Consider the following 26412-nt stretch of genomic DNA (forward strand, 5'->3'; position numbering starts at 1 on the left):
AGATTTATGATGAGCAAATTGGCTTGCTAATATGCCTGAAAGCTGCCCATAAAAGAGAATGGTTAGTCTTCAGTCAAATAAGCAAGCTGCTCTTGACTCATTGTGTCAGCATTTGTGATCCTGGGGCTGCAGAAAAGAAGAGATGGAAAGGTACAGCAGGGGAGCAGGAAGGGACACTGGGACAAAACATCTTGGTGTTTTCATGCAGCTAGTTTGGTGTAAAATCATGCTGGACCAACACACCCTAGGGTGAATTAGTTGATGATACACAGTTGCTCCAGGCTGCCTCTGCTGTCACTATGGACAGAGGAGAAGGGGGTGTGTTTGTTCACCTTTTATGTATCGGAAATCTCCAAAGTGTGAAAGTGCCACCACTTCCATCCACCCAGCTTCCTACACTGATTTTTTTAGGGCGAGGCTACATATTACTAAAAGTTAGTGTGGATGCACTGTAAGTGCCTTGGTCGAGTCATATTTGAAAGTCTGGTACAGATCTCAGGAATATTTACTCCCTGCAAGATTTATGTACATGGAAGGCTGGACATGCGACATATATTTAATGGTAAACTCATTGAGAGAAAAGCTAATATTTGTAGTCTTCCATTGCATTACAGTGAGTTCAAATGAGGAAGGACACTGGAGACACAGTCAATACAATGTACAGTGCATGGGACTCCTTGTTTTCTTTCAGAATAGAATTTGGTATTCATTGCAAGACTAGAGTGTAATAAATTTCATTGTGAAAACCAGTAGAGATATTAGATTTCTCTTCAGAGTATTTTCCTGGTAATCTGGGGTATTTGCATCTCTGAAGAAAATCCAAGTTTGTATATTTGAAGCCCCGAACTGTGGTGTCCAGTGCATAGATGAAGATTGTGACCATATCATATCAGTGTGAAGAAGCAAATAAGAAAGAGTGAAGTATAAACTTGTTTTTCTTTCATATTTTGCAGGTCGAATATTATAGCTTCACATGTACCTGGTTTTTTTCTATTGATGTCCAACACACAACAGATACTCTGAACAGTGTTCAGCAGATCCCTCTGCAGCATAACAGCAAACCTTCTTTGATACAAGATGGAGGAAACATACAAAGACAGGACTTCATTAATGAAAGGGGCAAAAGATATTGCCAAAGAGGTGAAGAGGCAAGCAGTGAAAAAAGTGAATAAAGCTGTTGACAAAGCTCAGGATGGCTACACACAGAGGTCCTACAACCGATTCCAGGATGAGGAAGATGATGATGATTACTACGTCCAAGGAGGAAATTATGGTGTAGAAGCTAATGATGATGAAGGATCAAGTGAAGCAACTGAAGGGCATGATGAAGATGATGAAATTTATGAAGGAGAATATCAGGGAATCCCCAACATGGGGCAGGGCAAGGACGGCATGGTGGCCTTAGGTCAGCCTATACGTGATGAATATAAGGATCGTCATGAACTGGAAACAGAGAGGAAAGCTGATGAAGAAGAGCTAGCACAGCAGTACGAACTGATAATACAAGAATGTGGCCATGGTCGTTTCCAGTGGGCCCTCTTCTTTGTGTTGGGAATGGCTCTAATGGCTGATGGAGTTGAAGTTTTTGTAGTTGGATTTGTGTTGCCCAGTGCTGAAACAGACATGTGTATTCCCAATTCTGGATCAGGATGGCTTGGTGAGTAAAGCCTTTGCTCCATTTTTGTGCTATTACAAGTGTTGCTTACAATATGCCTAAAAAGTATTTGTCAACACCAATTCTCATATAAAAATATGTTTGTATTAAAGACAAATAAGCAAGGCACAAAGTTCATTAACAGGTAATATGGATTTAATGAGTATTGTAATTTTAATTTTTAGATAACTGTTGTCTTTTTCATTCAGTCAGTATAAATTAATCATTAAAGCGGAAGAATGCAGAGTAAAACTCTAAGAGCAGAGAGGTACATTTTATTCTCACATGCAAGAGTAGACACTCAGATGAACTAATTTAAAAAAACAAACCAAGCCAAACCAAATCATAGCTGGAGTGTTGGTGTTCTGCTGGATTTATGCACATGTAATAAAGACTAGACGACAAAACTGTCCAGCAATATTGTTGTGCTGCATGGGAGCCTTCCCAAGGGTGAGGTGGAATGCAACCTGGGAAATGCAGGAAATCCAGGGAAAATGCTGTCTAGCCTTTTCCCTCCTTTTTTTCTTTTACTCCTTTTATCCTTTACTCCTTTTATCCCAACAACTGTTCTCTGGTTTTCCAAAGAGTAAAATGTTTATTTTGAGTTGTGAGGGACAGAAGTCAGCAGGACAAATGGCTGAAGATGAGCCTGAGGTATGTCTTTTGTGTCCGTTCAGTTGACGGGGATGGATGGTATCTCATCCTGTAGCCTCTTCGCTCTGCAGTGCGGCAAACAGGAAGACTGAGCCAGCCCTGTGTGACTTAGTGTGCAAGCAGGTCTGTGATTGTCCTCTCTGGGTATGTCAGGGCACAGTGGACAAAGCAAGGCTCTCATGGGGCACGGCTGTGGAGAAAGGGTGTAGAAATGGTTCCTCAAGGAAGAGGGGACATATGGGAGCTTGGAATGTGGGAAAAAATGGAATATATGTGTATAAACAAGGGGCTTGGGCCTGAAGGACCTGAGCTATTACAGTAAAGAAGGGCTTCTTATAAAATATTTAGGAACCTTTGTCTTCTAGCAGACGTACTGCTTGTTCTGTACAGTGCATAGTTCTGTTGCAATGGTCTGATTTTAACTTTAGCTCTGTTTCCTGATCTTTATTTCTTTGCTCACTACCATTTAGAAGGTTCCTAAGAGATCAACTGCATTATAATTAGATTAAGAATTTTAAATACCACAAAGCTATGAGTGTTATTTAAATAATATAGAAGCTTTCTCAGCAGGCCACTAAGCCCATGTTGGGTTGGATTCCTGACATATCGATACTAGTAGTTTGGCTCTGCAGGTTTTGGTAGAGTGGATCGTAGTCGCCCTCATTCATATCTCTATGCATCCTTTTCTGTCAGAGGATCATGAGTGGAAACAAGAGCTGAGTTCTCAGACGGCTGGGTCTTATGAGGCATGCCTTGCCTTTTGATCATTTGTTCTTAGAAATGAACTACTCTGCCTATTTGTACAGTGCAGTGATTAAACTTCTAATAAAAGAAAATAAATTATTTAAATCATTTTTATGGTTAAAGAAGTAGCATAAAATAATCTGTTTGGTACAGCTTGTTTACACAAATTTACAAACATTATATTTGTCATGCTTGGACCTCTGAGTTTTCAGATCTACTTCTTACAGAAAGAAGGTGCATAAAAATGTCTATTTATAGCCATTTTGGAGCTCTGTAAAGAATTCAAAGAGTTGAGAGAAACAAGAAAAACCAAAACAAGCCAAAAAGGTATCTCTCAATCAATGTTACTGTGTCAGTCCAGATAGTAGCACAGAATACGTTTTATAAATGTGATTTTGCTTTTAATGTGATTTTATTACCCAGTATATTGGAGTTAAGGACATCTTTAAACTCTACTAATCGATTTTTGTAAGTCTTCTCTGTTGCTGGAACAAAAAAAAAAATGCATCTCAACTTCGTTTTTTAATTACTGACAACCCTGTTTGTTTTACCACATGCACTCTCCCAACAAACTGAATGGTCAGTTGTTTTTGTTGTCCAGGATGATAACAATATAAAAGCAGCCACCAAATCTCTCTGCAATTAGTTCATATGGGGTTAAGGTAAAGAACAAGGTTATGTAACGTTAAGAGGGAGCTTCATGATGCTTACGCATCGAGTAGCTAGCTGATCCACATATGCAGTTCCTTCCACTTACATTAAATGTTAAAATGGGAAAAGGATCTTTTAATAATTAAGACATTCTGAACACATTGTTCCTCCTTGCTTCTCTGGTTGTCAAGTTACGAGTGTGGAGAACATGGCTGTAATGTTTTTTCTTTGTTACACCTGCTATATAGAATTGAAATTTGGAAGAAAGTATTATCTAAAAATAGTGTGTAATTTAAAGAGTTGCTGTAAGCATTACGGAGGTGTCTGGAATTGGGAGTGGGGGGTATAGTCCCCACAGTAGCAGGTGGATATGAGGATTAACAGCCAGTTTTTAAGGTCTTACTCATATCAAGAAAAGGCTGTCACTAGACTTTTATGATGTTGTCTTGAAATATACTGAAAAGATTCCATCAATATTTAGCTAAAACTCAGTATAGATTCTGTTAAATACCTCGTAGTTATATGTGTGTGTGTGTGTATATATAGGTTTGTGCAAATGTAATAGCGGTTTTGGATCATGAATTTTAAATCATTGTAACTAGGCTCAAACACATCTTTATTAATCCAAATAAGAACCATTACAGTGAACACATTTTTTGCCAATGAGAAACAATTTTGTTTATTCCTGTAGCATAAAAATCCATGCTTCAGGAAAGCTTTGGGAAGTGGTTTTTGCATCCTGCTGCTTGTGGAAGTGTTTTCCCTGCAAAAAGTTGTCAAGATGCTTGAAGAAGTGGTAGTCAGTTGGTGAGAGGCCAGGTGAATATAGCGGAGGAGGCAAAAGCCCAATTCATTAAAATTTTGAAGTACTGGTTGTGTGGCATGTGGTCAGGCATTGTTGTGAAGAACTGGGCCCTTTCTGTTGGACAATGCCGGCTGCAGGCATTGAAGTTTTTGGTGCATCTCATCAATTTGCTGAACAGATTCTTAGACGGAATGGTTTTGCTGGGATTCAGAAAGCTGTAGTGGATCTGACCAGCAACAGATCACCAAAGAGTGACCGTGACCTTTTTTTGGTGCAAGTTTGGCTTGGGAAGTGCTTTGGAGGTTCTTCTCAGTCCAACCACTGAACTGGTTGCTGCCAGTTGTCGTATAAATTCCACTTTTTGTTACACATCACAATTGTTCATTGTTGCATAGAATAAGAGGAGACAATACTTCAAAACAATTATTTTCTTGATTTTCAATCAGCTCATGAGGCACCTATTTACCAAGCTTTTTCACCTTTCCAATTAGCTTCAAATGCCAAACGGCCGTAGAATGTTCAATGTTGTGTTCTTCAGCAATTTCTCATATAGTCGTAAGAGGATCAGCTTTGATGATTACTCTCAACTGGCCATTGTCAACTTCTGATGGCTGGCCACTACATTCCTCATCTTCAAGGCTCACACCTTCTTTGAGAAACTTCTTGCACCACCACTGCACTGTGTGTTCGTTAGCAGCTCCTGGGCCAAATGCATTGTTGATGTTATGAGTTGTTTCCACTGCTTTATGACCCATTTTGAACTTGAATAAGAAAATCGCTCAGATTTGCTTTTTGTCTAACATAATTTCCATAGTCTAAAATAGGTATAAAATAAACAGCAAGAAAAAGTCAGTAGCAAAAACATGAAGCGAGAAAAGCTCATTAAAATGATGTATAACATAACCACATTTATTTAAGAATGTATTTCAAGATCAAATGGCAAATTTCAACAACACAAAAAATGCAATTCCTTTTGCGGCAACCCAATATAAATGATGCTTGCTTAAAAAATTAAGGAAATTACTCTGCAAGGCTCAGGTGTGCAAGCGATCTATTCTCATGCCTAAAATACAGAAGTTGTAATGAATATTCCCATATCTTCCTTTTGTAATAATATGTCACTAGCCTCTATGTTGTGGTATTAACAAACAATACTATGCTATAAGATTAATATGCAAAATTAGGAAAAAACAGAGATAAGCAGTTTCTTTCCTAGTGTGTATTGAAGGCATTGTAAACACATGATGGTTTTATCAATAATTTCACAAAAATTATATTGCTTGCCCATTGCTATTAGAAATATATCGTAGGCTGCAATCTGTCAGTACACCGATGAACATATTGCTTATAATCAGTGGAGATATACAGACTTTGCAGACAGCATACCCTGAATTCCAGTAATACAAAATAATCATCAGGGCAGTGAATGCCTAGTGAAAGCATTTTTATATGATCATAACTAGGCCCTCGCAGCCATGCATTTCAATTATTTTGCCATTGTGATTTCACATCATAATTACATCCTAACTGGGGTCTTGCAGACACACATAATTTTTTTTCATGATTATAATTCCATAATCCAGAGGGCTTTAATGTTGTTAGAATACTGAAGTCATGGGACCAGTGTTTGGAATTATAAGCTAGAACTGGTACACATACGTAATATTTATTTTCTAGGAAATTTTCCAGACTGTTAAGAAACACACTAAGAACATGTTAATTTGACATTCAGAAAGCACTTATTGACTCCATTGTGAAAACTGCTTTCTCATACATCATACTATGGCAGTTTACTAGGGAACATGAAATAAGTATGTGACAATATTCATAGAGACTTACTACTGGATTTACATGCAGCTCAGATTGGACTGATTTTAGGTTAATTCTCTAGGCTCTGATTTGGGTGCCTGGGCAGCTCACTACATCACTAGACACATGCTATGCATCCTTAGAGACATAAATATGTGGACAAATCTGGAATTAAATTTTTATTCTCATACTGTGGTTTATCCTTTGCACATTTGGATATGTTTCCTTAATGTAATTTATTGCTAAAGCAACTTCCATTTTAAAGAGACTTCTCTTGTTTTGGAAGTTCAAAATAAAAGTAACTTAAGGAAAAATTTATGTTCAGTTTTATTTGATATTCAGTACTTGTGATATTACTTTGTTTTCCCACCTATTAAGTAGCTATAAATTCTCTCTGTAGGCCAAATAGCTAAAGACATCATGATTTGGAGGGGAGGAGGATCTTTCTTGGAATTGCTAATCTTTTTTGAGAACTATGATTTAATACTCAAGCTAAGGATTTTATCTTTGCTAATTGTTGGTTAAGTAAACGTTTTTTCACGAGTTTTTTCTTTTTGCCAGTTGTAAATAATAGCACTTCTAAAGCTTGAAAAAAAGGCCATGAAAAATAAATGTATTGATCTTAATGATCAATTAATATCACTCCTGTTTGTGAATTCATTGTTGCATAGAATAAGAGGAGACAACACTTCAAAACAATTATTTTCTTGATTTTCAATCAGCTCATGAGGCACCTATTTACCAAGCTTTTTCACCTTTTTTCACCTGGTTTTTAACCAGCCTTGTTTATGTTAGGTTATATTACACTTATGGCTTCACTGAAATTCTGGCCAAGTCCAAAATTCAGTGACTGAAAACCATGGAAGTGTAATACTGAGTAGCTGATTTTCTGGTTTGCATTTCTTTTTAGAATTCAGGCATGTAAGATTTTCATAAAAAAAAAAAAATCTACTTCAAGCATTATGGTTGTCTCTACTCAATTCCAGTAATGCTTAGTTTTGACACCATGGTTCCTCCATATACTATGATACAGAAGACAAGAACAGTAAGCCATATATTTGACACCTCTTTACTTGTGAATTTTAGTCCTGAATTTTAAGGAATAATTTCAAAATTCCTGAATTTTAGTAGAGTGTCACAAAACCATCCTTACATGGCAGTGAGTAAATTCCTTCTTGCTGCTGTAAGTAGGCATCTATATATGGCACTGCTCTCTTTCATTGTTAAATATGATTGTAAGTCATTAGATACAGGTGAGATTTATTGCATGTTCCCACATAGAATATGGTACAAGAAAATCAGTGTCTACTGGATATATTCCAGTTATTAGCAGGGTACCAGACTTGTGGCAACATAATAGATCACAAGTGATCTAAAATAGAGGAAAAGCAGGTTCTATTACTCTATATTTTACTGTTATCTGCAGCTAGTAGATGTGCTTCCATAGAGCTGAAACTTCCAAGGGAACATCCATATTTTTATTGCAGAGAGCACATTGAAGTTCTTTTTTTTAAAATGATTTTAGACTTCGGGAATAGAGAAAGAACTTCAGAACTAATTTTTTTAGTGTGAGCTCTTGGCCATGATGTAAATGTTATTGAAGAGAGCACAGATGTCAAAATGCTAAGTACTTATATATGGGTCTGAAAATTACTGTATTCATAAGAAATGCGTCTAGGTTAAGAATGCTTACTGGAAGTATAGCAGACCTTTGAGTGTGACGAATCTCATTGAAATAACAGAGAAAGTCCATTGCACTTACAGTTAGTAATAGTAATAAATCTTTAGCAGTGGTAGAAAGATCTAGAAAAAGAGCTGCAGTCATTGAAATGTGCACTAAATATTCCAGATCAAGGTGAAAACTGGCCTGTAGGATTAATGTCTTAGTTCTTTAGAAGGATATGCCAGAAATATAAATGCCGTCACACATGCTGTTCACCTTTGGCACAGTTCAGTTCCCTTGCAATGACATTATTAAGGTGCTCCTATTGCAGTGCTTTCTCTGCTTGCCTTCCAAACACAATTATCTGAGGGAGAAAAATTAAGAGGCAGATCCTCATCTGTTCTAAGCAGCTACATTATGTGGACCAGTAGAGATGGTTACACTTATTTTTCTTTTACAAGGGGAAAAAAAGAGATAGTGGAGAGAGTATGCATGTAATTTTTGTCTGTTATGAGCTGGACTAAGCTCGTATCACGCAGAATATCATGAGCTTGTCGCTAGACAGGAACTGGGAGCACAGATTGAAACCATTAATGAAATGCAGGGTATTCAGTCCTCTGCCCTGTTGCAAGCTCCCATTATAAGCCAGTATTTAAGAGGCTCACAGCTGCCCTTCTTTTCTGATGATGTTGTTCCCAAACCACCTGGTTGAAGCTGATGCTAACAGGGAGATCAGTAGCACCACATCAAATGTTTTTCCTCTTTCATGCTGCATGCAGCTTTATTGAGGACTACAAGCCATCAGACAACATTAACTTATATGTTCACTCTTTGTTTTAAGAGATTCACCATTTAGCCTGGAGTTAAAGATAATGTTTTTGCTGGCTCAGTACTCAGTTTCAGCCATGCAGTTTTAACCTGAGTAACACATTCAATATGCACCAACACGAAATGACTGTTCATAACTGAGAGTCTTGGTTTTCGTATGCATTTTCAGCACAGCCAAATGCTGTTTTAACCAACTCATCTTTTGAGAGCTCTATTAAGTAAAGCAATACTTCTATATTACTTTATTACTTTATTTATTTATTTATTAGTTAAATGGACATAACTACATGAGTATACCTTGGAATATCAGCGATCAATCACTATAGGTACAGCTATTCCAGTACTAGGGCAGCTTTTGAGCAAGACATTTTTTGCCAGAATATAACATTTCTTCAATGTTTAAGCTATGCAGCCTTCAGCTGAATTCGACGAGTACAGCCTGCAACAGGGATAACATGTACTTGTGAGGATTGCGTGTGTAGCCAGTAAGATGCTTGTATGTTTAAACAGTTACAAACATGCATTACCACCATGTGCAATATGCCTGTACCATTTATTTGCACATAAAAGTAAAGTGAAATAATTATGGGTCTGCAGTCATCTTCAAAACTCTGTCTCTAAGTTTGATTGTGTCTAGAACAGTTAAAAATCACTGGGCTGCTTTTTTACGCACTGCGGCTGATTTTCTGGCTCTGCATATCCCATCACAGATCAGTGATTTAATTTACAGTCTTACAAAAGTGGCCAAAAGAAGGAAATGCCTCCCTAGAGAAAAGCCTGAGGGCCATAGCAATTTTACACATTTAATTTGGCTGTTGCCTCTACTTTTTCCTCCCTCTCTCAACTGCCATGGGATGATACATCACTTCTTAAATCAATGTGTCAAACATAATTTTTTAACCAAACCAAACATTTTAAATATGATAGTGCACTCTCCTCCAAGTCCCTGTTTGACTAATTCTGCAATGCAGTTATGATCTGCAAGATTTCGTTTATAGAATTGTTGATCTTCATTATTGGAGTATTTGTAGCTCTGAATTTTGCATCTTGCATCAAAAGTTGAGCTATGAAATGAAAGAGAGGATGTATGAGCTCCTGGGCAAGAAGAAGAAGAAATATTTTCACAGAGAAATGAATGTTAAAATCATGTTAATGAACTTCATTAAGACATGGAACAAACACAGTTTAATGGCTCTTTGTCACAGCTGAGTAAATTTCTTCCTATGCATTTTATCCATGTATTTAATCAATTCAGGATTTTAGAACCTTTCAAGGTTTGACTTTTTTATACTATCAGTATTTCGGAGAATTGGAGTCACACTGTATATTGTGATAGATATGGTTTGAAATAGTTACTTATTTCAGATATTTGACTTGTTTATGGGAATGGCAGTGCTGAAAAGTACAGAACACAATTTTTTAATCTACCGTGACTGCATTTTACTGTGGATGTACTTCTTTCCTTGCGATGGGTACATCTATTCTCACTATACACACCTGGTTCCCTTGTTTGAAGTATCCGTTTGGTATTGTTTCAAATGTATGGAATATCACTACTATCATATCTGATGCAGAATCAAAGTGACAATACTAGACAAGTATAAACACTTAAATGAAGGAATGATATTGAGTTACTGCTAGAATAGATACAAGAATATGATATAAATAAAATTTTCAAATTATTTATGCAAAAACTTGTTTAATAGTTATAGTGACAGCCAACACTTTATCCAGGACAGTGGTATTTACCAACATTCGTAAAAGTTTATTTTTCATTTAGTCCTACCCATTTTTCAACACTTAGTCAGCCCTCTACGGAACGGGAAGTCTTGGTAGGATGGGATGATATAAATGTAAGGCTTTGCAGTTTCACATACTACAACAAACTAACAGGCCATAGGAGTCCGGGAGGAATTAATCACAGGTTTATTGTGTGACTGGAATGGTAAGCAATTTAGGGAAGTTCTGTTCATAATTTTTTTCATTGCAGAATCTAAGATTTTACATCCAGGCCAATTCTAGTTACTACTCAGACTTCTAGATGGGCAAGAGAATAAACAGAGAACAAACTATTCTTCTTTCCTACCACTAACTGTAAAAGGTTGTTCCTTAGTTCTCTTAAACCAGTGACCCTTTTATCCAACATCTACCAGTCTTGGTTCGAGCTAGTGGAAACAAAACCAAGAGTTTTTGATGACGTATGACATATACCAAGTTATTCTAGCTTCTTTTAACAAGTAAGCCTTTCTTAGGATAAACATGTGATGGACAAGTGTAACGTTGTACAGACCCCTTCTCTAGAAGCATAGTTTTAGTAATTAGTTCTTAGTGTCACACGCTTTGATTTGCTGAGTTGGAGGCATCTGTTATTAATGTATTAATGTAGGTGTATATACTTCAGGCTTTTTGGTTTAATTCAGCACTAATTAAAAGTTAGTGATATTCATGGACTCTGCTTTGAGTCAGAAGCAGGACTAGGCGAAGAAGAAATTAACATTCAGGCAATAAACCATGTAGCAAAAATGAATGGTTTTGATATGAAATGAGATGATTAATGTAGATGACTGCATGGGCGATTTAAAGCTTTAGTGAAATATATATTTTTGCTTTGAAATTTAATTAATCCTAAAATATTGTACAGAGCTGTGCACTGGTTGATCGTATGCAACGTTTATAATCATTCTGATTTTTAGGATTGCCATGGAAGTGCAAGTGCATTTCAAATTGCAAAGTCACAGCAATTTCTAGTATGACAGGGTCAATACAGAGCTGGGCAAAGAGACCATTGAATTTAGCATCTAGATCTGCAAGGAGAAAAGTCCAGAGGAAACTCTGCAGTTGCAGTGGAAGAAAACAGGAATTAGGGATATTAGGACAGCTTAACTAGGTCTGTTTTATCCGAAGCTTGTCTGTTAGGATTTTCTCACTAATGCCAGAGGGAACTGTTGGATCAAAAGAGAAGATAGCATGAAAGCAATATGTTCAGTGATAGCACCTAGGGAATCTGTCAACAGCTTCACATCATCACCTGGGATTAACTGAGTTTTTGATGAAGTCTCTGCTCTATATGTTGCATATTGGTAACAACTATCTTGGAAAAATATTGTCCATATAGGAACAAAAATACATATTGGTTGGTTCTTACTGCTCCATGTTCCTAAATTTGAATGCTGATAGATTATTTGTGTTGTGAGTATCAAGGAAGCAGTGCTTTCATCTTTTTCACTATACTGCATTGTTGATTTAGCTAGCTAAGCAATAGCAGTATAAAATAGCAGCATGCTGCTGCTTGCTGCAATAATCACTACCAGTATTCTGTCTGTAAATGATTCTAACAAAGAAAAAGGAATAAGTCTGGTCATTTTTTTTTTTATTCTGAGAAAACCGTTACAGAATAGCATCTGGTAGAAGACTGCACTTTTTAAAAAAGACTTAGTTATTGACATGGTAACATTCTTAAAGGAGAAGTGATGATGACAACGTGCTGCAAAGGTACTGGTTTACCATATTCTCTATTTTGCTGCCTTATCAGAAAATACAGCTGTGAAGAAAATTCCCCATCCTAGCAAGTGATCTATTACCTGTCACAATCTCTGCAGTTACCAGGCTTCTTCTATGCATTCATTAATTTATCTAATTTGGATCTGAGGAAAAGCAGAAGTTATTCTTTTTGTTATTACAGCATTTTAGTTAAAATCATATCTGACTACACAGGAAAGTAATCTGTTAAGAGAATTATTTCATTATTAAAAAACCATGTATCGGTACACCTGCTTGTGTAAATTTTAAAGATATTAGAAGATGAATCTCCCTGGAACTGTAAGGAGAGTTAATAGCATCCAGACACTTAGAGCAAGAAAATACTTTGTTTTTCAAAATTAGCAGATAATGTAAAGGTTCAGAGCTAGATTACCTTGCTCTTCACTTAATGCATAAACCAGAATTAGTCTCATTAGCCTAATGAGAGGAGTGATGGAGGCACAATGCCATTTTTTTCCTGTTGGGATTCAATTTAGCCTTACAAACACTTTGGGTTGTAAACTCATACCTGAGATACAGGAAACAAATCAAAAGTAGATATATTAGGCACATAAATTTAATGTAAGCATGCCAGAGGAAACAAAAAAAAGCCCTAATACCTGAATGGAGTTTATGTGAATGATTGGTGCAGGACTCTTTGACTTTCAAATGAATGGTATTTCTGGTACAGCACTGGAAAAGCTTTGGTCAAACTTTTCCACCTACAGGCTTTCATCTCTAGAATTTCCCTCAGGGTGGACACACTCTGGAGTAGATTAATGATTTGGAAATATATGCAAGTTGTTTTCCTAGAAGAGACAGATTTGTTCATCTGTTTGTTTTGATTTCATGGACAGTACAGAACTGTTCTTGCTTCTCCTTCTCCTGCCCCCAAGCAAAAAACCCTGTCTTTCTGGGTCATCTTGACCTCCGTAAGAGCACAGCTGGGTGACAAGTTTGGGTAGCCATGCTGTGAGACCATTTGCACTTCAGTCTCTATGTAAAATCAAGACAAATATATTGTGGATATTTGCTGGTCTAAAATGTTGAAATTTTATATGGTCAATTTTTATCTTACATTAGGTGACTTCTGCTTTCTGAGTATGCCTTAAGTCCTATTCACTTCAGTTGTCTTCCAGCTATCTTGGAGATTCCATAGTGGGCTTCTACATCTGTTTCCCTGTTCAATTCTCTAGAAAACTTGGACTAGATCCTTTTGAAAGTGAACAAATATGGAAAACCGGTGATAGTAGGGTTTTTTTCTTCATTTAATATTTTGTACATTTTTTAGGCTTTGTTTTGTATTTGTGAGGCTTCTTTTTAGAAGTACAGTACTTGGCTACCTCATGACAGTTTACCTCTTTTTAAATTGATCATCAGACTGCCTGTCACACTATTACAAACCTGTCCTGTTTGAGTTATCTGTGTTGCTTATCATGGTTTTTTCCTTATTATCTTAAAGACTGCAAATAGGTCTTCATGCAGAACTATTGAGTTACTTGCTCTTTCATTTTCCTATCTACTGTGGTGAACTGAGTGTGATCTTTAGCTCGGCTTTGTTTTCAGTTCCATTTTCCTGACTTTCATGGTTGAGTTCCTCTGTCAAATCTTGCAGTTCATCAGTATTGTCTGAGAACAGGTTCATTTTGTCTGAGAACCAGATACAGTTCAGTTGATTTCTGTTTATGTGAACTTTCTGAGTTGGTATCAGATTGAATGTCCCCAGATGTTTTGTAGGCATTTTTGAAAGTGGTGTAGAGAGGCATTTGTTTTTTCTTTTTTTGTTGGTGAAGCAGAGGGACTCTTTGTTGTATGGTTTTTATTTGACTGACTTGAGCTATGGATTATATGTATGTATTTTTGGTAGCCTTCATATCAGAGCATTTCCTTGTGTTGTTTTCTTGTGCAAATACTAGAGAAATAGACCTCTAGAAATTAATAAATATTTTAAAACCTTGTTTTACATTGAAAAAAAAAATTTAGTCTTCTTACCTTCATGAAAACATTAACGTTTCCATACTGCTCAGCATGTTTCAGAAGAGTAGATGAGGTTGTCTTTTTTTTCTCAGATCTTACTGAAATTCAGTATCTTCCTCCCCCTCAATGAGTGTGAATTTTTATCTTTCTTTAATTATTATGGAGACAAAGTTTTCCTTTTTTTACTGACTGTGGAGGATATCCAGAATTTCTTGTGCATTAAGCAGCTAAAAAACTGTGCAAAAGCCAAATGTCCTGCCATGTGAAGACTTGTCACTTTGGAACTGTTACTGTTAGAGAGCTAAGCATACAGGTTACTCAGCTGCAAGTCACGCTTGAAGGTCCAAGAATCACTTCAGTGATAGACTTTTATGTTGAGACCAAAGAGCTTCAGCATTCACATTGAAACAGCTCTATACCTTTCATGTATTTAAACAGACAAACCCTACTGCCATCATTGCTAAAAGTAATTCTAATAATGTAATAGTAAGTAAAATGTGACTGTTTATAAATATATATTTAGTACAAGAGCCAAAAACTTCAACATAAATGTGTAATTAAGCATCTACACTAGAGAGTATGAAACTGCAGATTGAAGTCTGCTTGCAGCTGTCCTGAAAGGGGATGAAGGAGGAGTGGACTAATCTGAAGAGTAGTAATAGAGAGCCTGATATGCTGTGGCACTTGGGGATTTGCATACATTGCATATTATTAGGTAAAAGCAATCATTTAACATCTGAAGTTAAAACAAAATGATTGCTGTAGGAAAGAGGTACCATTTGGGTAAAGGAAATCTATGGCTTGAGAAGTCTTGAACTTGCAAAGCCTCAAGACAAAATTTAATTTTAGTTAGTATGATGGCTGGCTCACATATTTGTTGGAAAGCAATACCCATCATCTTTTTCAGATAGATTAACAATTAATATTTTGTTCTTTCAACCATTTAGATCTATACCTCAAATTTTACCATTCCATAAATATTAATATATAGCTTGTTGGTCCACTACTTTAAGCACCATTTAGAGAAAGGGAGAAATAGTTGTTATGGAGGAATATTAGTTTGTGGCAGTTCTTGTGTAAGAATGTTGGAGTGTTAGTACATCTGAGGAGGTGAATAGCATAACAAATAAGAAATCAAGATCTAATATTCTGACTACACAGATAGATTTAGACATCCAGAGACAGTGGCTTATAAAATGAATTTCTTCTGCCAGTTCTAGAGTTATTACAGCTTTCTTATATTTGTCATCTTAATGGAAAAGTGTTTGCTTTAATTACCTCCTATTATGAAAAATTAATTAGACATTATGTTTCACTGAAGTTAGTTGCTACATGGGTTGCTTTCTTTTCAAAGTCTTTTCTGATGAAAGAAACTAATGACAGATACTAATTAAGTATAGTTCTGGAAGATTATAATTTGAATATCCTGTTTATAGGAGTCAAAACAAAGATAAATATGGATATTCTTACTCATTGTGCTACTTAGAGGCATTGTCGTTCTTTGCTATGTATTGCTATATTCTAAACGATAGCACACAGGAAGATCTTAGTACAAGTAAATAAAACACTGACTAAAGTACAGTAGAATTCTTATGAGAGGATTTTTGCTTTCCTCTTGGACCTGTCTTAGGACCACATTTATAATCTCATTTTCCAAAATATAAATAATATTTTAATTTTATGTTTACAGTGGTTTTTGTTTGTTTGTTTTTTAAAAAGAGTGCTTTTCGTAATTCATTCCTCACTCAGACAAGTGACCTAAAACACACAACAGGTAAAAATCCAATTCAGGCTAGTTTTATATCTACTTTATAATATGTGTGTTAAAGCAAAAGATGACCATCAGTGGGTCTCATAACTCAAGTCTCTCTGTTGCAAGGAAGTCTGGCTTTCATAGTTTTGTTCGTTTGTTTTGGTTTTGTTTTTGTTTTTTCTCCCAATGAAGTGTATACTTACAGACTGATACCTCAGAAAGGTTTGGCTATTATTTAGATACTAGGCTATGAATTGCAATGAACAGTGGAAAGTAATGAAGTTATCGCAGCACATAAGAGTAAAATACTGGAACCTCAGTGACTGATCGTGCATATATTCTTATCCCATTGCTTAAATTGCCCATAAGTAGCATTTGCATACTGAGGGCATTATTGATTGGCTGCTTTGTAAAATTAAGCTGTTGTTAGCAACCTGAAAGATGCTGTGTGCTCATCCTTTTAAAAAATATCTAGCCACGTGGTAGCCAAAGTGTGTGCATGGTGTAAACCAATTCCAAACTCAGGTCCCCTCATCTAAGGAGGATGAAGGCATCTGTTTTGTATATTTGCACAGTGGGAAAAATCATTGAAGTATGTAGAATTTCTGCTGTGGAAAGAAAATACAGGTTGTTAAAACTTGGTAAAAGAACAATAGAAGGAAACACTCATTTTAGCATGACATGAATTTCTTTTCAGCTGCCACTTGCCTCTTCTCAGTGCCTTCCCACCTAATGACAGAGTTTGAGATTACACATTACTTTGTGGGGAAAATCAAAGTCTTATGTTGCAGATATGATTTGTAGTCTTTGTATTTTAAAATAAGCTGTAATTTTAAGAACTATGTTTCTGGAATTATGCTGGATGTCAAATTAGTTTGTATCTTGTGCTTGTATAAGTCAACTTCTTTAGAAGCACCGGTGTGTTGTACCAGAAAGAAAAAGAAAAGCAGCCAGTTTTGTGATCAGTAGTAGCTGCTCAAAAAGGGAGTATAAACTTTAGGATGACATGCTAGATTAAAGTCTATATATGTACATGTACACCCATACAATTATTATATTGATGACCGGTGTTTAAAGGTAATGAGAAAATTGAGCAAGTTCTGATCAACAGCAGGATATTTAATTTTTACGCATGTAATGTTATGAAAAATGTCATATGTGATTTATGAAAAGTTTACCAAAAAATATAGTATTTTTTCCTATAAGATTTATCTTCTGACCAGTGACATGACTTGATAAATGAGAGCTACAAAGGTTGGAAAGGAAAGGATGATGAAAGGTAAAATGATAATCTGATGTCATTGGTTACTTGCATTTATTAGGTGGTTGATCAGCTATTTTGACTGTTCATAGTCAGAGTTCTCCTTTGCCATTTGTCACTTTTATGGCTTATTGTGAATATTGCTGGGGAGAAAAAGATCTTAATGAATTACTTGAAAGCTGAGAGGAACGGGTCCACCTTTATGGACTGCAGGCAACGTTATGTTCTGTACAATGACAGACAGAAAAAAGAAGACAGACAGGAAAATACACTAAAACGGGTATTATTGGTATCTGCAGTAGGCTCAGGATAGAAAGGATACAGATCTTTGATGGGGGAGAGGGGTTGTGGAGAATCTGCATAGCAATTAGGAAAAAAGTCAAAGTTAATAAGATGGAAAAGAATGTGCTAATGGTGTCGCTTAGAGAGCAGCTTATTTACGGCAGTTTATTGATAGGAGGAGAATATTATTTTTAGCAGCATCTTTTGAATGCTCTTTGGGAGAAATACATGGGTATAAGAGAGGCCAAAGCACAGTACAAAGACCAAAGGACTTGACATCAAAAAGAAAGGTTAAAATTTTTGAATTCTCAAGACTTGGAAACTTCTTTATCATTCATAGTGGTTTGATATTTCTGTATAAGACAGTGAAATTAGTTACTTGGTAAAATTAAAATTATTTGCATAAAATATTTCAAAATTATTTATGTAAAGAAATACAAAAATATTTGACTGACCTTTTCTGAGTATTTCTAATATTAGAGTGCTGATGCGGAAAGGTGAACAATGTTTAGGTATGAAAGAATGTAAGGAATTTCACTTTAAGAGTTAAAATCAACCATTTTATTTGCCTTTTTGAAATCAGTCTGCTGGCAATGCAGCTACTGAACTATTTTTGCTCAGTTCTTTCAACTAATATTGACAAGCAAGCGCCAGCTCTGATGGGTGAAGTTTCTAAACTGCTTATGAGTACTTACGGTATGGTAACCTTGCCCACAAGAGAGATCTTAAAACAGTTGAGAAAATATGCCAAGCCACTCACCATGATTTATCTCTTTAGACCCAGAAAATGTATAAGCCATGTGTGCATTCTCAGAAAAAGCTCAATTATTGGAGTAAAATTTTTTCATGGGAATGAAGGAGTTGTCTGTTAAAGGTCTGTCGCTAAACAACTCTAAACCAAAGGAATACTGTAGCAGCTGTGTCCTTCTCAAGCTAAGAGGAAAGAGAACAAAGTTGTCTTAGGAATTTGGCAAATTTTGGATTTACCTGCATTCTCATCAATATCCTTTGATGAAAGACTAAAACCCCAGTAACAGTTAGAAAATAAAAGCTTGTTGGTCTTGCTTAGGTAAGGAGACAGTGCTCCTCTGATGAGCAGCAATGGATCTGTCATTCTGTCCTCAGGGACTCATGGAGAACATGGCCAGCCTAGAAATATCCTGTTCTCATTTTATGTTGACTAAAAAGGCAGCTGCAGAAAACACTGTTTTGCTGGTATTGGTCACAATCCTCTACTTCAGATTGCCCAGGTTGAGGACTGACAGATATTTTTTCGGTCCAGATAACTGAAGCATGTGGAATTGATTATTTGAAACACAAGATTGTTACAGGCGGCTTTCTTTTCGATAAGAAGTTGAAATAGGAATGGACCAACAAGAATAATCTGTTCTGTGAACTGCTTCTGTATACAAGGTGTATATATACATAATACGTGGTTTTACATTGGACCTGGTAGAAGCACTGCTTTGGTTTCAGAAGTTGCCTGAATCATGCAGAAAATAAAAATACAGAAGATAGAAATTTCATCTATGTTTCTAAGTATTATGTCTGTTTCTTTTGTGACACATTGTGGCTGTTCCATGCTCATTCGTATTTCTGAATTACTGTGCCTCACTGCTTCTCAAAAGAGGAAAATTTTTTGTATGTTTTCTTGACTTGATAGGATGCATGAATATTTTACTGGTTATGCTTCAAAGAGTTTTTCCTATGTGATTTTACAAACCTTTCATAGTGAAGGACAGCTTAAATTGTAAAATTTCAGAGACGACATCTGATGGTGGTTACTCTGTAGGGACACTGAATTTAGAAACAACTGATGGATACTGATCTTCTTCATACTATTGTTTTCTATTCAATATCTGAAAAATAAATATCATTTTTAGTAAAAATTTCTAAAATGTAAGAAAGCCTTCAAGGGTTATGGTCCAACATCTGTATATCACTGAGGCATTCAATGTGAAAATTCACACAGGTGTATAGTTGTGATCAATGTAATAGAAGCTCATCTAACTAAAACAGAACTCTGCATCTTGCTAATGTATCTTTAATGCAATGTGTGTTCTATCAAGTGTTTTAAAACAATGTCTCATAAGGAAACAGCAGTGGAAACTATTTGTACAAAACATGAGGGGGAACAGGGACATTTTGGGGTGCATGAGACCCTACAGACATCAGCACTTCAGATGTTAAGGTATAGAAATTCCAAGTTCCAAGCATGGAAACACTGATGAGTGACCAGTACATTAATGTGCAGTTAACCAAGCAAAGGCATTTAAGTGTTGGTTTTAAAGCTTTCTTTCCCTTCCAATTACCTTCTGCAGGGCAGGGGTGATTCTTTTGGAGGCCAGAATTTTACACAACAGCAATTAAAGCCCAGCAGAGTTGTCACTTCTTGTGGCTGATTGAAAAGAGACATAGGAGAAGAATTGCTAGTATTTTAGCTGCTTCCAACTACCCTATATTTAATTCCTACTCTGCAGTAGATGTATAAATAGATGTATAACTGCTAGGTAAAACCCAATTTGGCAAGCTCAATAAGAAAATAAGTGGAAAAAGAATAATACAATACATCTATCAAATAAAATACAAATCTAATAGGTTCTGTCCAAAGCTTGGGAACTGCTTTTATTTCTGACAGTCTGCTCAATGTGTTGTGCATCTTTGCCAAGTGTCCCACAGAGAGGGTTTGTCCCTGGAAAGGAATTCATATACAAAATGCTGAGATGTGAATGGTCAGAGTGTTATCTTTCTGTGGGAGAGTGAGGCACGGTAATTGACCTTACAACCTATGAGACTGTAAAGCAGGTATGTTTATTTCAGCGCTGGACACACGGGGAGATAATTTCCACCAAAGACGTGTGCAAATTTCCAGTAGCTGTGAGCTTAGTTAAATACTATAAAGTGTTACATATTCATGAAAGTTCTAGGAACACCTATACATATTCATAACCTGTCCCCGAGAAGGCGGTTCTTATTACAATGAGTTCCGGGAAATCATTTCCATAGCCTCCACCTTTGGCCCCTCCTGGTTGCACCTGCACAGTGATCGTGGACCGGGGTCATCTTCTCTGTACACGTTCACCTCTGGCCTGGTGTGAAGAGTTGGCTGGGACTCAGACTGCTGAGTTGGTTAGAACTGGCGTATCTCCTGTCCTGTGCCCAAGTTTCAGTTATCTAATTCACCCAAGGATGCACCAAGGATGCACCCAAGATTTTGTCTCCCTGCGAGGCCTGTAAAGTTGTCAATAAACTTTTGTTTCTCTTACACAAGGCTAAGCAAAGCTAGGCAATTGTAATGTGGGTTAAGGGTTCTAAGTGTTGTGGGTTAAGGGTTTGCTCTCTAAGCGTTAGCTCCTTAAGTGTTAGTTCTCTAAGTATTAATTAGTTAAGTGTTCATTAGTTCATTCCCTATATCAAGAGTACTTCGTTTTGAAAACATCATTAACTTTAAAAGAAAATCACCCCAAAATATTTTTCACTATCTCATTTAGTGTGTATAGCTAAACCGTAATGTATCTGTCCAAAACTCTTTGGGGGGAAAAAAAGAAACCTGAAACGTTGGGACAGTACCTTTTTAAATAAAGCAGTATGCTGAAGTAGGAGGGATTAAAAAAAAAAAAAAAAAAGAAAAATCAAGCTGGACATCTTTGATTCTATAGATCTCAAATGGAAAATGTCTATTTCACAATGAGCTTCCTTTAGACTTATGACGTTTAGTCCCAATGATTAAATCCCTACAGGACTTCTTATATTCTAGAAACGTGCAGACAATTTGTTTCTGTAGGGTAAGTTTTAGTTTTTCCAGTATTTAACATGAATGCAGCTTATTACTGAGGAAATAGTGGCACTCTTTCTCCCATTCAGTCTTATTTGCCTGTATTTAAATTATTTTAGCTAAAGGCACCTTGTTTAATAATTATATGAAGCTTCAGAGTGTCTGGTAACAGATGACAAGGACATAGTAGGAAATCTGTTCTCCCTAGATACATTTGCAAAGATATGCATTTAATTTCTATTCATTGAGAAACAAGACATTAATGTCTATACTGGTTTTATAAATACAGAAGATCAACTGGTTTTGGTGTGGTGTGTTTTGGTCAGTTATGTAGCTCATGAAACAACTTTTTTTTTTTTGTGTATTGCAGGTAGCATAGTGTACCTTGGGATGATGGTGGGGGCATTCTTCTGGGGAGGCTTGGCAGACAAGGTGGGAAGGAGACAGTCGCTCCTGATATGCATGTCTGTCAATGGATTCTTTGCCTTCCTTTCATCATTTGTCCAGGGCTATGGCTTCTTCCTCTTCTGTCGCTTGTTTTCTGGATTTGGGTAAGCTCCTCTGATTTTGTTCATTTCCACAGTTCTGTGTGTTAATGTAATATTCTTGTTTGCAAAAGCACATTATTTAATGTAGAAATATAGTCTGTGTCAGGGGTGAGAGAATTAAACAAGGTAACTACTACCCTCCTAAATAACAAACTGAAGGGGAAGAATAATGATTTTAGGGGAAAGACACAGACTGCAAACTGTAAGATTGAGTTCTGTTCTTATTTTGCAATGGACATGTTTTGTGAACTTAATCATCTTGCTTAACTCTTTTATGCCTCAGCTTCTCTATGTATGGCTATTGTTTGTTCAGTCAGCAAAATAATACCTTCCTCACAGGTACACTGTAAGATTGTAGTAATATTTGTAAAGTTTCTAATGTCTTTGTGTGCATAATGTTGCTTATAATACCACTGCAGTCAAGACTGTCAAATTTAAAATGGGGCCCTAGAATGTGCCAAATATTTTTACTTTCTCCAGAAAAATGACGTTTGTGACCCTGTGTTTGCTTTACTTTTCATTTAAATTACTTCTCAGTTGTTGGAAAAGTTTAAGATATTGGTGATGGTCAATTAAGATTATCATTTTAAATTTACAAGAGCAGAGATTGAGATACACGAGTAAATTGCTATGAGAAAGCTTGTGCCTTTACTACATCCTTGGATCATCAAAAGCTCTGTTCTGTAGAGCAGTTAGTTTAGCACTGTTGGTAGTTGCTTTATTCACATCAAAACTCCCAATTATATTTCAATTTCAGGCCACAATCAGTCTTCAGGATGCTGTACAGGCAGGAGCTGGTGAGAGCACTGTGTCTTAAAGCCATGCACATAAAGTCCACTCCTTGGATGGTTTGTAGGCTGTAGTTTATGTAGCCAGAGTGCACCAATACTGTTGTGTGATGTTTGTGGTTTTAGAAATCCCTTGAACTAGTCTGAAGAAGGGTAAGGCCAGACAAAAATTAAATTGCCATAGGACTAAGTACAATTAAACTGATTTAGGAAGGAGGATGGAAGGGCAAAGAGAAAGACGAAGACGACGTGAGGAGTCCTTGTGCTAGAAGAATCTCCTTAGTCTGTCACCATATTATCAGATAAGACTCTAAACAGATCAAGAGAAAATGGCAACTGTTCTAATTCTTAAAAAATCTTAGAAAAACAAAATAAAACAATCCCATCCAGTTTCTTTACATGTTTTTTATTTCACAGGTCATTATCAGTTCGAGTGCTGTCCTGACTCTCCATAGAGAAACATTAGTCATGTTACATGACATTTTCACTCTTCCATGAAAAGACAATCCAGAAGCTTGTATTCTTGCTTAGCCTGCACATTTCACGGGATAGTACTGCACCCTTGTGCCACAAAGGCTTGTCTTTTGGCAGACTGGTTTGTGACACTGTTGGCTTTCACCCCGATTGTCCCTCTTGGGGCATATGGCAAAATATGTGTCTGTCATTCCTCATGTCAAACTTGCCTACAGGGTCTCCTCTTCACTTGTAGCAGTAGCTTTTTCAATAACTTACACTACCTGTAGCTTTACTTATGATACATGTATGTCCTGGATGCATGTTTCGTTGTGTACCCAGCCTATGACTAATGGTCTTTGAAGGAGCAGGCCCTTCATATCTGTCACAGAGGCACCTCGGAATAAGTTTAGGTGGACAACAAGGTCCAAAACAAACTTTATTCTGGTCGGAAAAGTACCGCAAGTAAACCGATTAGAAACAGGGTTTATACAATTAGTTAGAACTCCAATAACATGAGATACAGGTTCAGATATTAGGTTAGGAGATTATTTGGGGTGCAGCAAAATAAGAATAATGAAGATCCACAGCGTGCATACACGCACTCACAAGAAAACAAACCAGAGCCCTCTCTGCCCCGTTTTGCTCATAAGAGAGAAACACTAGCCTATTGTGGCCAGGACTTACGCTTGCCTGCTAGGCAAGGAATTTACACTCATCTGTCCCAGACAAGGAATTTACACTTGCCTACCAGGCGAGGACTTATTAAAGCATATATTCAGTAATTTATCACTCACCCACACGCAGAGGTGAGGCGCTCCCCATCCCGGGAGGTTACCTTAGATGGCTTCTCCATCTGAGGGGAGGGACTCCGGCAGCATGGCAGACCCGCAGCTTGGAGAAGACCACACAAAGGGAGTCTCCAGCGGGAAGCCCATTTATAGTCTGCTCAGATCTGACTGTGGGCATTCCAGAAGCTTCTTGGCTTCTCCGCGCCCCTCCTTCGACTGTGGGCATTCGAGAAGCTTCTCAGCTTCTCTGGGCTGTGGGCACGCTTGGCCCCTCCTCTGCTGAGGACCCTGCCCACCGACTCTGGGTCTCCACAAAGAGAGCCGATAACTGCCCATTGAAGGCCCCAGTTCTGAGAGGGGGATGTGCAGCTACCAGTGCAACTGCCACACCAGTTCTCAGGGCGTTGGGGAGGAAAGTGAAACTGCCACAATATCCATATCTTATACCTTCGTGTGGGTCCCCCTTATCTCCAAAGTCCTCCTACCTCATCTTTGAGAGCTGTATGAACAGATGATAAATAATTTGCCTCATGTACTACATTAAAAAAACAAAACAAAACAAAACCAACAACAAAAAAACCCCAACAAAACCAAAACAATACACAAACCAAAACCCAAACACCATACCAACCAACTAACCAAACCCAAACAAACAAACAAACAAACAACAACAAAACCCCAGGACAGCATGAGCTGCAGAGTCCTTCCTCATAGCAATTACTGTAAGGAAAATTTCTTTGCTGGCTCAGCATTTGTTGTATTGTTCAAAGACCTTTTTTTTTTTTTTTTCTCCAGAATAACTTCCTTCAGCTGGTATCAGAGTGACATCATGGGTTTCTAGTTCTGAATTTGTGCTTCATACCCTCAAAGCAAGGGAAAGCTCTTCCTTCTTCTGTTCTCACTGTTTGCCTGTGGTGATGTACCTCAGATGTTTGGAGCCCTTCTTTTTAATCTGCTCACCAGTCTCAGAGAAGGCTTACTTTTCACCTAAGAGTGATATTAAGATGGTATTTGTGTCACAGCTGCCTTTCCTCTGTTTTTCGGTGCCATTTGGGATATGACCTTATGCTGAGAGCAGCTGTAATAAAAATACATCATATGTCAAGCACTGAGAAAGAAGGGAAAGGCTAAAACTTTCCAACTGCAGAGGCAGTTTTCCACTTTTAAACAGCTGGGCACAAACAGCTGGGCACTGTTAGAACATACGCCTTACAGGTCTTTGTTTCCAGATATTTTGCATCAGCTGCTGTGCAAGAAGGGAAGTTCTTTTTGTATTGCTCACTGAGGAACTCTGAGACATTTGCACCAGCTTTAAAGTGATTTCTTCTTGCAGTATGACAAAAAATTTACTTTAAGTGTTTGAATTAAATCTCAAACATTTATTGCACTCTTTGCTACACCCCACACCTTGCTCAAATGAAAAAGAAGTTGTGTCAGTTGAATGAGAATAGATATTCAACTTAATTTCTCTTTATAACCTCTCCTCCTTTTAGAGGTCCTGTCTGTGGACAGCAGATACCAGTTCCCCTTTCTTAGTGAAAGGCACTGTATATATGTCTCTGTTGCCAAGGGAGAAACAAATTACCTTGTTCCAGTAATTTTGTGTGAATCAAAGAGCCCAAATATGAAATATGAATAATTTTAAACAGAGAATAGAATGATATGTTTTAAAAGCAAAATAAAATTGCTACTCAGATGAGAGAAGAGCTTTCTGAAAGGGCATAGAGTTATCTGGACTATTTCATATAATTAAAAGTCAATAAAATACTAGGAAGTATTCAAAAGTTATAGAATCATTTAGGTGTATAGATTTTAAACTGGTCTGTTATCTTCCAGAAAACGTAAAATAGATCAAGAGGCATGAAGAATAAAACTAGTGTCTGATAGAAGATTTTATTTATAAAAGATGCTAGAAAATACATTATCCTCAGATTCTCTTGCACTCAAAACACTATGAATATTTTTAAGATATTGCTGGGTAAAGGACACTGAGAGACATGAAAGTCTGAAAGATGAAGTTAAGGTAGTGAAAAGAATAAAGCAATGTTGGACAGTCTGCAAAATCATTTCATTTTACACAAAATAATATCATAACTATGACTCTTCCATTGATTAATCCAAAATCAAAACTCATAAGGAAATTGAATTCAAAAGCCTGATAAAGGTCTAGAAGGATTTTAGACATGGCTTCCTACAAAGTAAAAAGACCTAGACAAGAAACTGGGAGCTGTATTCATCATTAGCCATTGGGGAAATGTGCAAAGATTTATAATCAAAAAGCACCTCATTAGATCTGCCTTTGAAATTGCAAAAGGAAGGTTTCACTAATACAAGAACATGACTCATAATATTGCTGTTAATTTGAATGGAACTGGAGTTGTTGCTTATTCAACACTGCCACTGTGAAGTATTTTTCTCAGGTACAGAATTTCATCTGACCTCTATTACAAAATAATG

The 26412-nt window shown here is 36.9% G+C and overlaps 1 protein-coding gene across 1 annotated transcript in view; it reads left to right on the forward strand.

Moving 5' to 3' along the window:
- The first annotated feature begins 1077 nt into the window (after positions 1-1077).
- The window catches only part of SV2C (synaptic vesicle glycoprotein 2C), an 85769-nt gene continuing 60434 nt past the window's right edge, over positions 1078-26412 (forward strand). The window contains exons 1-2 of the mRNA XM_065656643.1: positions 1078-1657; positions 21746-21926. Coding sequence (XP_065512715.1) covers positions 1078-1657; positions 21746-21926 — 761 coding nt within the window. The remainder of the gene's footprint in view (positions 1658-21745; positions 21927-26412) is intronic.

This window comes from Caloenas nicobarica, chromosome Z, assembly GCF_036013445.1.
Source record: "Caloenas nicobarica isolate bCalNic1 chromosome Z, bCalNic1.hap1, whole genome shotgun sequence".
In the NCBI taxonomy this organism is placed as follows: Eukaryota; Metazoa; Chordata; class Aves; order Columbiformes; family Columbidae; genus Caloenas; species Caloenas nicobarica.